We start from the raw sequence: 14,764 nt of genomic DNA on the forward strand, positions 1-14,764 counted from the left end.
AATTCTACTACATACATGTGATTTATCTAATGATTGAACTAAACATTTCCTATTATTTCAAACTAAATCTACTTTGCAGGTTCAGTTGTGAGACCAAAACCAAATGAAAAAAGAGGATCATAATTAGCATCACCAACATTCATAGGCAACTGATCTACAGACTTGAACCATGTCCGAGACAGCTTCCCCGTAAATCCATAGTCTCCGAAAAGTACATCAGCAACACCTTGCCCTTCACTTCCCGGAAACCAGGCCGCAACAATGGCATCCATTTTCGAAACATAAGGTTCGATCACCAGAGGACGGCCTGAAATTATAACCACAACACACTTCACATTCCCACAAACATTGTCAATCACTTCAGGACCGGGTTCGGGGAGGGTCAGGTTGAGGTTGTCTCCTTGTGTTTCCGCGTAAGGATGCTCACCGACGACGACAATGGCATAGTCGAAATCGTTGGCTTTCGCGAAATCAGCATCAGGATTTTCGCAGAAAACTAATTTTGTTGAGGAATCAACTGTGCTTGATATAGCATTCCAAATTGTGGTTCCTGTCACAATACAATACCATTATTTTCTCAATCATTAGTCTGAAATACGACGGTAAATTTCTGACACGATAATATGATTTATAGAAATAACTCACTGGACATGACTCGTTTGACACGATTATTATATTTATATCATTTATTTCATATAGAACGTGGAATATATAAATTACATAACATCTATGTTGCACGGAAACGGGAAACGAAACGAAACGGAAACGGATACTGGGAAACGTTATTTCTAAGAAAAATTAGCTAGGAGGACAGGAAACGAAGAAACGCTAGTGAAGAAGAGTTTCCGTACAACATAGCATAACATGATAACCGGTCGGTCCAAGAATGTATTAGACCCCCACGTTTCTATTTCCTATATTTTGTAGGACTATAGTTTTCTGCTATCTGTTTGGGTTCGTTTCTTGCATTATACAGGGGCAGAGACAAGGGGGGCCTCCCAGGCCCCCTGGTCGCTGGAACCACCCCTACCATTGATGGTTTCGAGACCCTGGCCATTGAAACCATCCCTATTATGGATGGTTTCGGCTCGTGTTTCCGACAAATTAAGATTTGTGATGATTAATTAACTTTATGAGTTTGTATTTAATTACAAAATTCAACTTGATTAATATATGATAGGCGATAAAAGGGAGCAAGTTTATATACCGGTGGTGAGATTGTTGCCGCTAAGGCCTTGCCAGGAGATAGTCCAGCCACCGCATTGATAACCTAAATTGTCTGCGTGAGATCCGGCGACAAGAATCCTGCCGGTTTTTTTAGGGAGAGGTAGTAATGGAGTCTTAGAATTCTTTCCATTCTTCAACAAAACAAGTGACTTTCTTACAGCTTCTCTTGCCAATTCTCTGTGTTCCTGTTTCATCCATTTCCAAATTCATCAAATTACACCCTGGAATTTCATTCCATTGATTGTCAAATCAGAGTTTTTTCATTTGGTGAAAGAGAAATAAAACCTGGCTTCCGAGCTCGTCGACGAAACTCTGATCAGCTAAGGGATCCTCAAATAGACCCATAGTAAATTTCACTCTCAAAATCCTCCTGACAGCATCATCAATTCGATTCATCGGAATAGACTTGTTAAGGACCAAGTTCATCAGGATATTTATGAACTCAGTGTAATGGTGGGGAACCATGACCTGAACTAAAATTTCGTTATCCATTCATCCTGGAATGATAAAACAGGAAAAGAAATGATGTTTCGGGACAAGAATTCGACGATTTACCATGTCGATTCCAGCTGAAATTCCTTGCAGGACTGAGTTGGTATAGTTTGAGTGAGGAGGTGAAGTAATCCTGTCAATACCTTCCCAATCTGATATCACAAAACCCTGAAACAAGAACACGAAATCGAATTTTACTCATTCGATGATAATGAGTAGCGAAAACAGCATAAACCGATTCATATTTGATACTATACCCTGAACCTGAGGACCTTCTTAAGCAAGGCTGTGACAAGGTCATGATTAGCATGCATCTTCCTTCCATTCCAGCTCGAGTACGAAACCATGACCGTCGAAACGCCTTTGATAACAGCAGTCATATAACCTGGCATGTGAATGCTTAGCAATGTATGATAATCTATTAAAGTGTTGTTCTCATTGATGCCGTTGGTCGTGCCTCCATCTCCGACGAAATGCTTCGCGCAGGCAGCAACCTTGTTCCTATCATTATCAACAATCAAGTCAAGGATGTTAGATCTTACAAAAACTGTTGTTACGTGGTAGAGCAGAAATAAATACTCGGGTGTCAAAAGATGAAATATGTTAGAAATTACAGTATTTTTTAGAATAAGTATCAAGACGGATAATTTCGTCGTAGATTTCATAAGTAATGTCAAAATCATTCAGATTTTTAAGAAACTGAAATTACTGACGGAAAATATACATTTAGGGACAGACATTTGCGGCCTAGAATCCTTCTCTAATCTCAAATTCATTTTAGATTCTGAATGAACTTATATTACGACAAAAATTGTACATCTAAACGGAAATTTCCGTCGGTAATTCTATTTTTTCTTTAATTTCTCTAATGTCCTCTTTCCCTCGGTCGCTGTTTTCGAGTATGTTTAGTTTAAGTGGGTTGCTAAAGATCGCCCTTTTTACTAGTTATCGACCCCATTTGGACTTTTTTGTCTTTCCCATAATTTTGATCAGAAACAAAAAACTCTCTCTCCATAACCATAAACCCGAACAACAACAATTGAAATTATGAAAATAATTGATTTGTGACAACCCGAACCCCGGAAATGGCTGATTACGAGTCGGAAACATTAAAATTTATATTTTTTATCAAAGAAATCATGAAAATAATGCATATTATTTATGGCGATTTTACATTTTTTATCACAAAAAATTAGGGAATTTTACATTTTTCGTCACAAAAAATTGAACGATTTAGTATTTTTCGTCTCTAAAATTTTTACGATTTTGCACTAGCCAAAATTTGGCCTAGGCGGATGCCGGATCCGCCCGTCCCATGGCAGGGGCGGATGCGGCATCCGCCTAGGCCAAATGTTTGGCCGATTCTCTCCAATATCCAAATTTTCAGTTTTGACATTTTTTTTATATGAAAAGGGTAAAATTGTTCAAATGGGAGCGGTAAATAGCAATATCCGCAGATTTTACAGCTTACCTCCCGCCAACGAAAGGAACCCCTTTTCGAGGAGCATCACCTTGTAATCCAGATATAATCTCTGTCATTTCCCTAACAATGCTTGGATCCTCACTGTAACTCTCATAGCATCTTCCCCATCTCGGATCTCTGCAAACCTTTTACCGACAACACATTCGTTAAAAACGACAGAATACTAATCGAAATCGACAAGACTGAAATAGGGAATCGAGTTTAAATACCGCAATGCATGGAGCAAATGCATAATGAATGCCAGTTGCTCTAACTTCAGCAGCAGTAGCAGCACCAATCCTTTTTATCAGATCAGGATCCCTGCAATATTACGCATGCGATTTACATAGACATGTTCATGGGTCGGGATGAGCTGAGCGAACTTACACCTAAAAATTACACATACCTTGTGGCACCAAGGCCAATATTATGGGGGAAAATAGTAGCCTTATAGGCATTGTTATGGCCATGAACCGCATCGATTCCGTAGATCATCGGAATTCCGAGGCGGCTAGAAAGAGAACCTTTCTGAAAATCATTAACCATTTGAATCCATTCCTGAGGAGTAGCTTCAACTTTTGGTACACTTCCTCCTCCACTTAACACACTTCCAATGCCATAATCTCTCATTATATCAGGACTCACAGCGGACCGATCTAGCTGAACCATTTGGCCAATCTTTTCGGGTAGGCTCATCCGGCTCATAAGGTCTTTGATCCGTATATTTATGGGTTGTTCTTCATCTTTGTATCTTAAACATTCTGCATCTGCTGCTGCAAATATGCATAGCAGCAGCACAATTCCTGTTATGGAAATTTTTGCCATTTTGGAATGGAAATGAAACGGACACGAAATGTAGAAACGTTAGATAAGAAGAGTTTTCGTGCAACATAGTAATTTATAGTGAAGTAGAGAGAAATTAGTCAGTAACTACTGAGAAAATAGTAGGAGAAAATATTGGAAATGAAATCCTATTAATCCTAACTAAATTATCTCTCTGATTTATTCATTGATTTGTTTTGATTTTTACAGATTTGGTTTGTTTTCTTTTGACTATATGCTCAAGCTTTTCTTCCATTTTTTTTAAAAGCATTTTAAGGTCATGATCTTTTATTTTTGGTGCATCAACCGCTTAATCTTTTATTTGGACATATCAATCCCCTAATTATTTATTCATTTTGTCTCATTAAACCCGTAGTTAGTTGTGAACATCTAATTCAGTTAAAAACGTGTTATTCATTTCATTTGTGTTTAAGATTATATATATATAAAAAAAAATTGCTTTCAAATTGTGAAAAATATGAATTTTGAATATGTGAAATGAATCACACTTTTTTAAGGTATTATGTTTAAAGCTGATTTTTTTTTTTTTTTTTTTTTGTGTGTGTGAGGGGTTTAATGCAATAGTAGAAGATGTAACATTAAACTATTTTCAAACCATAAGAAATTAAGCAATTAAGGGTAAAATGATCTCTAAAGTTAGCGCAGGATATCAATTTAGCCCAAAATTAAATTTTATGAATTAACTCAATTTTGAAGTTTATAATATTTGATTAAATTAACTCAAATATAATTGCTCTTAATACGTACAATTTATTAAATATTATCAAATTTAAAATTCGATTTTATATCTATCAACTTTAAAAATCATTTTTAATCTGTACTAATCACTAATTGATGGTTTAATAATTAATTCATAATTGTTAATTATGAATTAATTATTCACCAAAAAAATAATTAATTCATAATTCGAGTTATAAATTTGCTAAGATGCAAATATTTACATTATTTATTTATTATGTAAGATGCAGAGGATTGGAAGATTTATTTATATTCTCCTATAATTACAACTCGAATTAAAGACAATTTAATTAAAAACAAGTTTAGATATCAATTTAATCCTTCTAACTTCAACTTAACATTTAAGGTCAAATCAGCCCAAAAATAACATATATTATGAGTATGTGATCGGTAGTTATTTGACATTTGTCATTTCAAATATATTTGATCTCATTTAAGGATCAAAATGACCCTAAAATTGGCAGTCATAATTCATTTAGCTTATCCAATTTTAGGCATCAACATATTCCTCAAGTAAGAATTTTGCAAATTTTATCAAAACTTGATCTTTGGACTAAATTGATTCTTCTAGCCAATTTTAGTGACCAAATTGATCCTTAATTTTTAACAACTCCATTGAAAAGCTTAGATCAATGGTGGAGTTTTCAGACCTCCAAGTTCATGAATTGAGAAAAATACAGCAAAAATGGAAATGAAAAATACATTTCTAAAATTAGTCCTCCTTATCAATAATTACTTATCTTAATCATGCATCTCAATGCTACATAGTTGTTGAATACATAATCCAATTGTGAGCAATCTTTTTCCTACAGTTCAGATTTCCCTGTTAACACCTTCAATCTTTCCAAACCTCTTTCATGGACAAGAAAAACACCCCCACAAAATTTCCATCCATGAAAGACCATACATAAATACATACCTAAAACTTAATTTTACAACAGAAAACTAATCCCTTGTGATGAATTTCAGTACTTGGCAGGCTTAGTTGTGAGTCCAAATCCAAAGGGAAACAAAGGATCATAATGTTTATCACCAACATTCATAGGCAACTGATCTACCGTCTTGAACCAGGTGCGCGAAAGCTTCCCAGTGAACCCATAATTACCAAACAGAACATCAGCAACACCTTGGCCTTCAGTTCCAGGAAGCCAGGCAGCTACAAGAGCATCCATGGCTGAAAGATAAGGCTGGATCACGACGGGCCGCCCGGATACCACAACTACCACACATTTGACAGATGCACATACATTGTTGATAGTAGTTGGACCAGGTTCAGGTATTGTGAGATTAAGACTGTCTCCATTTGTTTCTGCATATGGTGGCTCACCAACTACAACTATGGCATAGGAGAATTTGTTGGACTTGACAAAGTTTGCATCTGGGTTTTCATTGTAGATAACTTGGGTTGTTTTATCAACTGTGTTTTTCACAGCATTTAGGATTGTTGTGCCTGATAATTTGAGATGGAATTTCATTAGAAACATTGTCATCTTTAATAAAGCAGAAAACTTTGTTGTTTCTATGCATAATTGGTATATTATAGGACATAGATGTGAAAGGTAGTGAAATTGAATGAAAATTGCTATCAGAATTTTAGGGCAAAATGCAAAAATGGCCTTTGTGGTTCTCAAAATGGTGACTTTAAGTACCCGTTTAGTTCGACTTATGTTGTTTTACTCCAAATAGTAGATATAGGAGTGTCGGGTGGGTCAGAATTGAGAAACATCTGCTTTTTACTTTGAAAGGAAACTTTGCTAACATCTGCCTATAGCGGTACTGATATTATGTCTCTAAACTTCATTTCGTGACATAAAAATCTTTGAATTGTACATTACTGTAAGATTAATGTCGAAATCAACAAAAATCCGTCAAAAAAAAGTTAGTGAAATGATGATGTGGACAAGTGTGACTACATCATTGACTACTTCATTATCCATGTCACCATAAATTATCAAATACCTATTTCCAAATCATCATTTCACAATTTGTTTAACGGATTTTCTTTGATTTAGACTTTAACGTTACTACACTGTAAAGTTCAAGAACTTTTATGTCGGAAAATGAAGTTTAGGAGCTATATTATTAGTGATGCTATAGTTCAAAGGTCATGGATGTATTCACCCTTTGATTTGGTGACTTAAAGGCGCAAAACTGCCAAATCGAAGTAGGGGAACTTAAAGTCAACATTTTGACAGTTTACTTTTGCGAGCCTATTTGGTTCTACTTTTGTTGTTTACTGTTTTTTGTTATTGCTTGCTGATAAATGATAGGTATTAGCTAATTTTCCTTCCGAATGAGCTAAATCGAGCTATAAAAAAGGAGAACCAAATGGACACGTGATATTGGAAACATACCAGAAGTGAGGTCATTGCCGTTAAGTCCTTGCCATGTAATAGTCCAGCCACCACATTGATTGCCCAAATTGTCAGCATGGCTTCCAGCAACTAATATCTTTGGTGCTTTCTTGGGAAGAGGCAACAATGGTTTATTAGCATATTTCCCATTCTTTAGGAGGACAAGAGATTTCCTCACAGCTTCTCTCGCTAATTCTCTATGTTCCTGCTCAACACATAACAATAACATATTAACATCTGAAAGATTGGATTGGACCCCTAAACTTGACTTTTAGATCAATTTGGCCCAAATTGACCTTAAATGGGAAGAAAGTTTAAGCCTTTAAGAGGAAGAAGGTTGAATGAGCAAACCTGACTGCCAAGATGGTTGACCAAACTGAGATCAGCAAGTGGGTTTTCAAAAAGACCCATTGTAAATTTAACCCTTAAGATTCTTTTTACAGCATCATCAATCCTGCTCATTGGAATAACTTTGTTCTTCACTTGATAAGTTAAATCATCAATGAACTCTGTGAACTTATAGGGCACCATAACCTACAATGCAAAATCAAGATGCTAATTAAATAATCTGATTAATCTGAACCTTTTGCAGATATCTCATTACCTCCCTAAACGAGCTTAAACTGAACTATTGACTCCTGAACTTGCTTAAAGTGATACGCGCTTCAACTTACCCAAATCTCCACTTACTCTGCCACGTAGATCTTAGAGGGCTAAGCATGCCAATTTAAGCAACTTCAAAAGACTAATTGACGGTTTTCAAAGTTTAAGGAGTCAATCTACTTTACTAACCATGTCAATTCCAGCACCAACTCCAGCTTCAACAGAGTATGAGTAATTAGCATGTGGAGGAGAAGTAATCCTGTCAATCCCCTCCCAATCTGATATTACAAATCCCTGAAAATGTGCACATTGAAAAATGAATTTAGTTCACTTGACATAGAGAAAAACATAGAATATGATTGAAAATAAAATGTGTTTACCCTGAATTTCAACTTGTTCTTGAGGAATCCTGTGACAAGATCCTGATTAGCATGCATTTTCTTTCCATTCCAGCTGGAGTAAGAAACCATGACTGTTGCAACTCCCTTGCTAATGGCATTAAAGTAAGCTGGCATGTGGATGCTGAACAATCCATTCCAATCTATCACTGTGTTGTTTTCATTTATGCCCCTAGTTGTGCCACCATCTCCTACATAGTGCTTGGCACATGCTGCAACCTTGGTACTACAGATGAAAAAAGAAAAGAATACTCAATTGATTAGGGAAATAGATAATAAAGGTGTCAATTGTGTAAGTAGTCCATGTTCGTGTCGTGTAAGTTTTCGAGTTAGTGTTAAATGAGTCAATTTGTATGAGTGGATCGTGTTTGTGTCATGTTAGTTTCGAATTAGTCTGACACATTTGTGTAAGTGGGTCATGTTCGTATAGTATCAGTTATCGAATTAGTGTCAAATGAGTTAATCTGAACCTAATCCAAAAAATTATATCATAATCATGTCAACCCAATCGGATTTATATAGTGTTTGCTGTTCACATATAATTTTACTATCTTTGCTAATGGTGACATTAATAATATATATTTATATTATTTTTGGATGTTAACCTAACCATCCAAAAGTTTGACTAACTCTATTTGACAACCCTAATAGCCCAGTAATATCATATTGGGTTCGTGTAAACATTTTTATCATTTTTAAGTTAGCATGTCAAGTCTAAACCAACTCAAAAATTTGGGTGCCAACCCAAAAATGACTTATTACATGTTTAATAAAATACTAACCCGTTAAATTTGTATCGTGTTGTCGGGTCTGTATATTTAATATACTAATAATCATCACCTCTAATTGATAATAAGAATTTGGCAAAACGCACTTTTAAGCCTTTAATTTTTAAGTGTTTGTGCTATTGAGCTCCTCAAATTCACCCTTGTTTCATTTAATTCCTCAACTCTGTTCTTGAAAGTTATTAAGCCTTTTCACAATTAATGCATTTGAACCATAAAGTTGACATGGGTAAAAGGAAAAAAAAAAAGAAACTTGGTTTCAATCAGTTTTGTTTTTACTACAAAAGTTCAGGGCTGCAATAGAAGAAAATAATGAAATGGAGGGGCTTAAAGGAAAGACGCATATAGCAGATGGTTTATATTTTTTAAATGAAAATATATTGGAAATGTGGGACCCATTGACCATGCAGCATGATTTACTCCAACCAAGCAGCCACGTCACGTGATGCACCATAGTCACAAAAGAATTTATTAAATCATGAAACAATTTATTGTCCGATCAAAAGCAAATTGCATAGAAAATCATGAAACAATATTCTTAATCTTAAACCAGATTATGAGAAAATACGTTTAAATCAAAATATTAAAAAATAATAATTTATAAATAATTATACGATAATTTTCAAAAATGAATATAATAAAATAATAAAATACGTTTTTGTTCATCATCATTTAGGCACCCTAAGCGGTATTAAAATGGCGTTCGTGATCAAAAAACATGTTCAGATATTAATCAAAGAAATTGGGGTGCATTTTTTATTTCAAAGACTTAAACGGTCCTGACGGTCTGGTTTTTCAAGGGTGGGGATAGTGTAGACATGAGGTAGTGAAATTATGAGTGAGACGTGAGAAGCCTAGATAATTCGAAGACTAATGGCACTAATGTATGGTCTTTATTCAGCATACATATAGATGTGATGGCCCATAATAATTTCTTCCACGTGACTGAGTTTACAATTACATCATTCATGACTCGTTAGCAACAAATTGACAATTCCCAAAATATGCTAACAAGATAACGCAACAACCGCTCTTCTTCAGCAGAGAAAACAGGACCATGAGAAACTGCACAATTTGTGCTTCTTTTTTTGTTTGTTCCATCATGTGGGCCCTACTTATCTATAACACCACCTAGGAGTCGGGATGGACTGAGAATACTTTCCCGTCTCTAAATAGAGTTCTTATATTAAGCACCGAGTCTTCCATGTCATTCAGAGGATTTCCAATTCATATTTGGACACGTGTATTGTGACCCCACGTAATAATTAAAATAGTGAAACCTCTTATAATATGTGTGGGTCCATATTATCCTTGTCAAAATATGTATAGGAGGTCCTCCATTTGATATGGAGAACCGGGTGCTTCTAATAATTTGCCCCCTAAATGTTTCGGAAAGTCTTCGTTCCTAGTTTCATATATGAATCGGAGAAAAATCTCGTGAAAATTTTGTTTTTTATTTTTAAAATACTAATTAATAAATAAATTTATGTAAATAAAAGAAAAAATCAATAAAAGATAATTATAATAATTTAATATTTTAATTAAATACAAATAAAATGTATTAACTTTTTAAAAATTAATGTATAAATTTTATTAATTATAAACATTAATTTAATATTTAAAAAATGGTGCTCATATTCACCATTGGATTAATTTTATGCTCCATCATCCAATGGTGAAAACACACCAAGTAACGGTACTTTGTAAAAAACAAAGTAACCATAGCGGACACCTTAAAAAATACATATATAATTTTATTAATAATTTTGGGATCCCCATCCCATTCTCAATTTCAGAAATAAAAAAAAATCCCCAACACGGTTCTATGGGGAATATTTTCGGTAATTCCCCATCCCCATTGAGACGGATACACAATAAAGACAACCCTAAATATCCAATTAACCTCACACTACATGAAGTCATAACTCTAAAATAAGTAAAATATGATGCAATAAAAGAAATTTGTACAGAAGGCAATTAAATAGGGTAAATTTTATAGGTGGCAGGCACTCTAAATTAGGTCATTTTCACACTTTAGTACATTAATTTGGTACCAAAAATAAAAAATGATCCAACATTGCATGTGTAACAAAAAAAAAAGATAATACTTTAAATGAGACCCAACTTTTGATCAGCACATCTACATATTGAACCACCTCTTAATCTATTTTTTGGTTTCACACAAGCCCAATTAGCTTTCAGTCTTCTAATCAGCATTAAACTAAAAGGGGAAAAAGTTTAAGGATTGTAATATAGGCATTCAATTTAATTAAATGCTGATTAGGAATAGGATTATGGGATAAAGTGGAACTCTAAAAATAAGTCATAGAGGTGGTCAAACATTTAAACTCAAATAAAGGTACTGAAGTATCAAAACTGCCAAAAGTTGGAGGGTCACCAATGAAATTTACCCCAATAACATATGAACTGGGATTTTGGTGAAAAGAACTTACTTTATGGGAGCAACAAAGGGAACACCCTTTCTAGAATTGGCTGGGAGATCTCCTTGTAAACCAGGAATAATCTCAGTCATTGCTTGAACTATTTTATGATCTTCACTGTAACTTTCATAGCATCTACCCCATCTTGGATCCCTGCATACCTGTATACAAGAAAAAAAAACAAAACCATATTACCGTTTATTTCCATTTTTCAGAACTGCCTTTTGCCTTTCAATACTAAATAGGAGATAGAAAGTTTTTGGTAAAATTCTGAAATAGCTGCTTTTTGCAGAAAAAATAACTAATATCTGCTGACTACCTGCACACTTCATATCTACAATTTGGATTAAAATAGCAAAACAAAGCCTAATGCATTCTGAGCCCCTCTACTTGTCTAAAAAAGTCAACTACCTCCTATGCTTTGAAAATGTTTTATTTATCCCCTTAACTTCACGTGGCAGAACAAGGAGAGATTTTGGACAAGTTGAAGTGCAGATCACTTTAAGCAAGTTCAGAATACCAACAAATGGATTACTGTAAACAAATTTAAGCGGCCAATAGGTTACTTTAAGAAAGTTCAATGAGTCGATAGGTCAATTTAAACAACCTAAGGGGGTAAAACAGGGCATTTCCGAACCACATGGAGCAACGGGGATGGTAGGGATCTATTAGGCCTAAAAAAATGTACAAAAAGGAGAACCAAACGGTCACTTAAAGCACTTACTGCAATACAAGGAGCAAATGCATAAGGGATTCCAGTAGCTCTAACTTCAAGAGCAGTAGCTTCTCCAATCCTTTTGACAAGCTGAGGATCCCTGATAGTTTTCAAAACTGATTATTATAGCTATCCATCTGAGTATTCATGACTAAATTAATCTGCCAATGTATGCATATACATACCTGGTACATCCAAGGCCCACATTGTGAGGAAAAATGGTGGCCTTATAGACATTGTTGTGGCCATGAACAGCATCAATCCCATAAATCATAGGAATTCCAAGCCTGGTTGACAAAGAACCCTTTTGGATAGTATTCACAGTATTAACCCAAGTCTCAGCTGATGCCTGAGGAGCTGGTACACTTCCTCCACCACTCAACACACTTCCTGCTCAAATTAAACCACCCATTCTTATGTTATGTTATGTTCCTACACAAACATATGTGAATCCGATTAATCGGTTTTGAGATTCATCAGACACCCTTTAAGTAGCCCCCTTTTTCTTCATATAATATCCAACTTGAGTCCTATTTAAGCAATTATAATCCCTTTTGCTTCTAACCAAACTTAGGACTTGTTTGCTTCCGTTGTTCATATCTATTGTTTGTTAATGGTTTTATGTTTGTTGTTACTACTAGAATTTAGCTCATTTTTCTTCCAAAATAGTTATCATGTAGCTATTTCTCAGTCCTAACCAAACATTCCTATTCTAGGGTCTGGAGTGAAAAAAACAAAAAGATGTTATGAGAAAGCGAACCAAACAAGCAGTTAGTGCTCGTTTGATTCTCTTTTTAGCTACTTTTTGCGTTTTTAATCCAAATAGTAGAGTATAAGTATTCAGTTAGGATTTAAAAACAGTTTTGCTGATAGCTATTTTGAAACAAAAATCCACTGACATCTACTAGTTCTTTTAATGTATATTTGTTGTTACGAGTAGGAGTTAGCTGATTTTCCTTCCGACATAGTTATCAAGTAGCTCTATTTTTTCAATTCTAACCAAATATTTTTATTTTACCGTTTGGAATGAAAAGGAACAAAAAGATGCTACGAGAAAGAGAACCAAACAAGCAGTTAGTGGTCGCTATGCTTCTCTTTTCGTAGCTACGTTTTGTGTTTTTACTCCAAACAGTGGAGAGATAAGTGTTCGGTTAGGATTTAAAAACAGTTTTGCTGATGGCTGTTTTGAAACAAAAATCCGCTAACATCTACCCGCAACAACAAACAGTAAACCTAAACAATCAAACAGGCACTTAATTGGTTATCTCTAGAACTGTATAGATACAACAAATATACCTATGAAGTAGTCCTTCATTGCATCTGGGGTAGCAACACTACGCTCAACCTGAACCATTTGTCCAATCTTTTCTTCCAGAGTCATTCTGCTCATCAAATCCCTAATCCTTGCTCCTAATGGCTTTTTTGGATCTTTGTATTTAACATAGTTACTTTCTCCTGGAGCAGCTCCAGCAGCAACCAAACAGCATAACAGCAGAAATCCCCAAATGGGTATTGACAGTCTCCCCATTTTTAGTACCCAGATCGATCTATCAACTTCAAATCTGTAAAATCAACCATTAGTAAGCAACTAAAACTCAAATGTAACATTCACAAATCATTAAACAGCTCAAAATCACAGCTAAATCAAACATCTGAAGGAAAAGAAGAAGTGAAAATGCAGCTTATGAACTTACATGGAGAAGCAAACCCAGAAAGTGAAAGCTGATAGAGAAAGTGCAGAGGATAAAAAGATGAGATTTTGAATTGAAAACAGAGCAGTATCCTCTGTTACAGGGTACTATAAGTTTAGAAAACCGAGGCTGAGAGTGGAGAAAATGAACTCAGCTACTGACTTGTGCTTAGTCTAGCTTATATAGATAGAAACTTTATGATTTGCTGCTTTCTATAATTATTATTTTTATTTTTTTACTTTTATGTTGATTAAATATTTGTTTTATTGCATTTATTTCGTTAAACTAAATATTTTATAATAATGAGAAAAGAAAATTCCAACCAAATTATATTTTCTCTACTTTCTCACAAATAATCATTAAATCTAGAGCAAACATCAATCCGATATTGGCTTAGAGACCATCTAAGGGGTCATCTATTTCGACTGTTAATTGTTTACTGTTTTGAATTTTTTATTAAATATCTTCTATCTTCTGTTTAAACTTAAAAGATAAAAAGTAATTCTCAAAATAGTAAACAAACGGTAATTGAATATAATCATTTCATTTCAATAATGATGAAATAGATTTCTAACATTTTTAATGTTTAAATAGACTTTTCGTACGAAGAAAATGTTCAAAATGTTCAAAATTATATCCAACATTTTTATATGAGATTAATTTGAGATCTTATATTAATAATCATAATTGTTCTATTATTTAGTCTAACATTCAATTTAAAGTGATAGTTAAAATTGATATATTGGAGTATATATTTATTGATAAGAATGTTTACAAATCAAAGTAGATTAAGCTACCTAAATCTAATCGTTGAAAAACTCTTGTCTTCTTCATCCAGATTTTAGGATTTTTTTTCAACTTGTAGTTGAAAAATATACTCAGCCTTTGCGTTTGTTTTACTTTTTCTTTATTAAATAAAATTTTTTATTGGACTAGTATGGTAAGTTGGTAGTTTCTTCTTTATTTCCAATATTTTGTTATTTCTTCCTATATGAATGGTTATCGTATGTCTCTC

The 14,764-nt window shown here is 34.3% G+C and overlaps 2 protein-coding genes across 2 annotated transcripts; both read right to left on the minus strand.

The window, feature by feature from the left end:
• On the minus strand, window positions 1–4,006 carry LOC136223282 (uncharacterized). The gene is made up of 8 exons (XM_066011210.1): window positions 3,588–4,006; window positions 3,412–3,502; window positions 3,191–3,327; window positions 1,977–2,220; window positions 1,783–1,887; window positions 1,513–1,695; window positions 1,208–1,412; window positions 1–550 (listed from the first exon to the last, which is right to left on the minus strand). Exons 1-8 carry the CDS (start codon window positions 4,004–4,006, stop codon window positions 69–71), a joined length of 1,866 nt encoding a protein of 621 aa, XP_065867282.1. The 3' UTR covers window positions 1–68.
• A 1,455-nt stretch (window positions 4,007–5,461) lies between these two features.
• LOC136222043 (uncharacterized) lies at window positions 5,462–13,910 on the minus strand. The gene is made up of 10 exons (XM_066009519.1): window positions 13,753–13,910; window positions 13,355–13,620; window positions 12,244–12,448; window positions 12,068–12,158; window positions 11,356–11,504; window positions 8,100–8,343; window positions 7,909–8,013; window positions 7,468–7,650; window positions 7,117–7,321; window positions 5,462–6,212 (listed from the first exon to the last, which is right to left on the minus strand). Exons 2-10 carry the CDS (start codon window positions 13,584–13,586, stop codon window positions 5,728–5,730), a joined length of 1,899 nt encoding a protein of 632 aa, XP_065865591.1. The 5' UTR covers window positions 13,587–13,620; window positions 13,753–13,910; the 3' UTR covers window positions 5,462–5,727.
• Between the last annotated feature and the right edge of the window lie 854 nt (window positions 13,911–14,764).

The sequence above is a fragment of the Euphorbia lathyris genome, chromosome 3, assembly GCF_963576675.1.
Source record: "Euphorbia lathyris chromosome 3, ddEupLath1.1, whole genome shotgun sequence".
In the NCBI taxonomy this organism is placed as follows: domain Eukaryota; kingdom Viridiplantae; phylum Streptophyta; class Magnoliopsida; order Malpighiales; family Euphorbiaceae; genus Euphorbia; species Euphorbia lathyris.

What these genes read in the sequence shown, in the direction of transcription:
- LOC136223282 (XM_066011210.1), bottom strand. Translation starts at nt 4,006, where the DNA reads ATGGCAAAAATTTCCATAACAGGAATTGTGCTGCTGCTATGCATATTT. An exon ending in CATTTGCTCCATGCATTGCG is followed by an intron (nt 3,328 to 3,411) that starts GTATTTAAACTC and finishes TGTCGGTAAAAG; the next exon opens with GTTTGCAGAGATCCGAGATG. An exon ending in GTTCCTTTCGTTGGCGGGAG is followed by an intron (nt 2,221 to 3,190) that starts GTAAGCTGTAAA and finishes TGATAATGATAG; the next exon opens with GAACAAGGTTGCTGCCTGCG.
- LOC136222043 (XM_066009519.1), bottom strand. Translation starts at nt 13,586, where the DNA reads ATGGGGAGACTGTCAATACCCATTTGGGGATTTCTGCTGTTATGCTGT. An exon ending in CCCTTTGTTGCTCCCATAAA is followed by an intron (nt 8,344 to 11,355) that starts GTAAGTTCTTTT and finishes TTTCATCTGTAG; the next exon opens with TACCAAGGTTGCAGCATGTG. An exon ending in TTGGTGCTGGAATTGACATG is followed by an intron (nt 7,651 to 7,908) that starts GTTAGTAAAGTA and finishes TTTGCATTGTAG; the next exon opens with GTTATGGTGCCCTATAAGTT.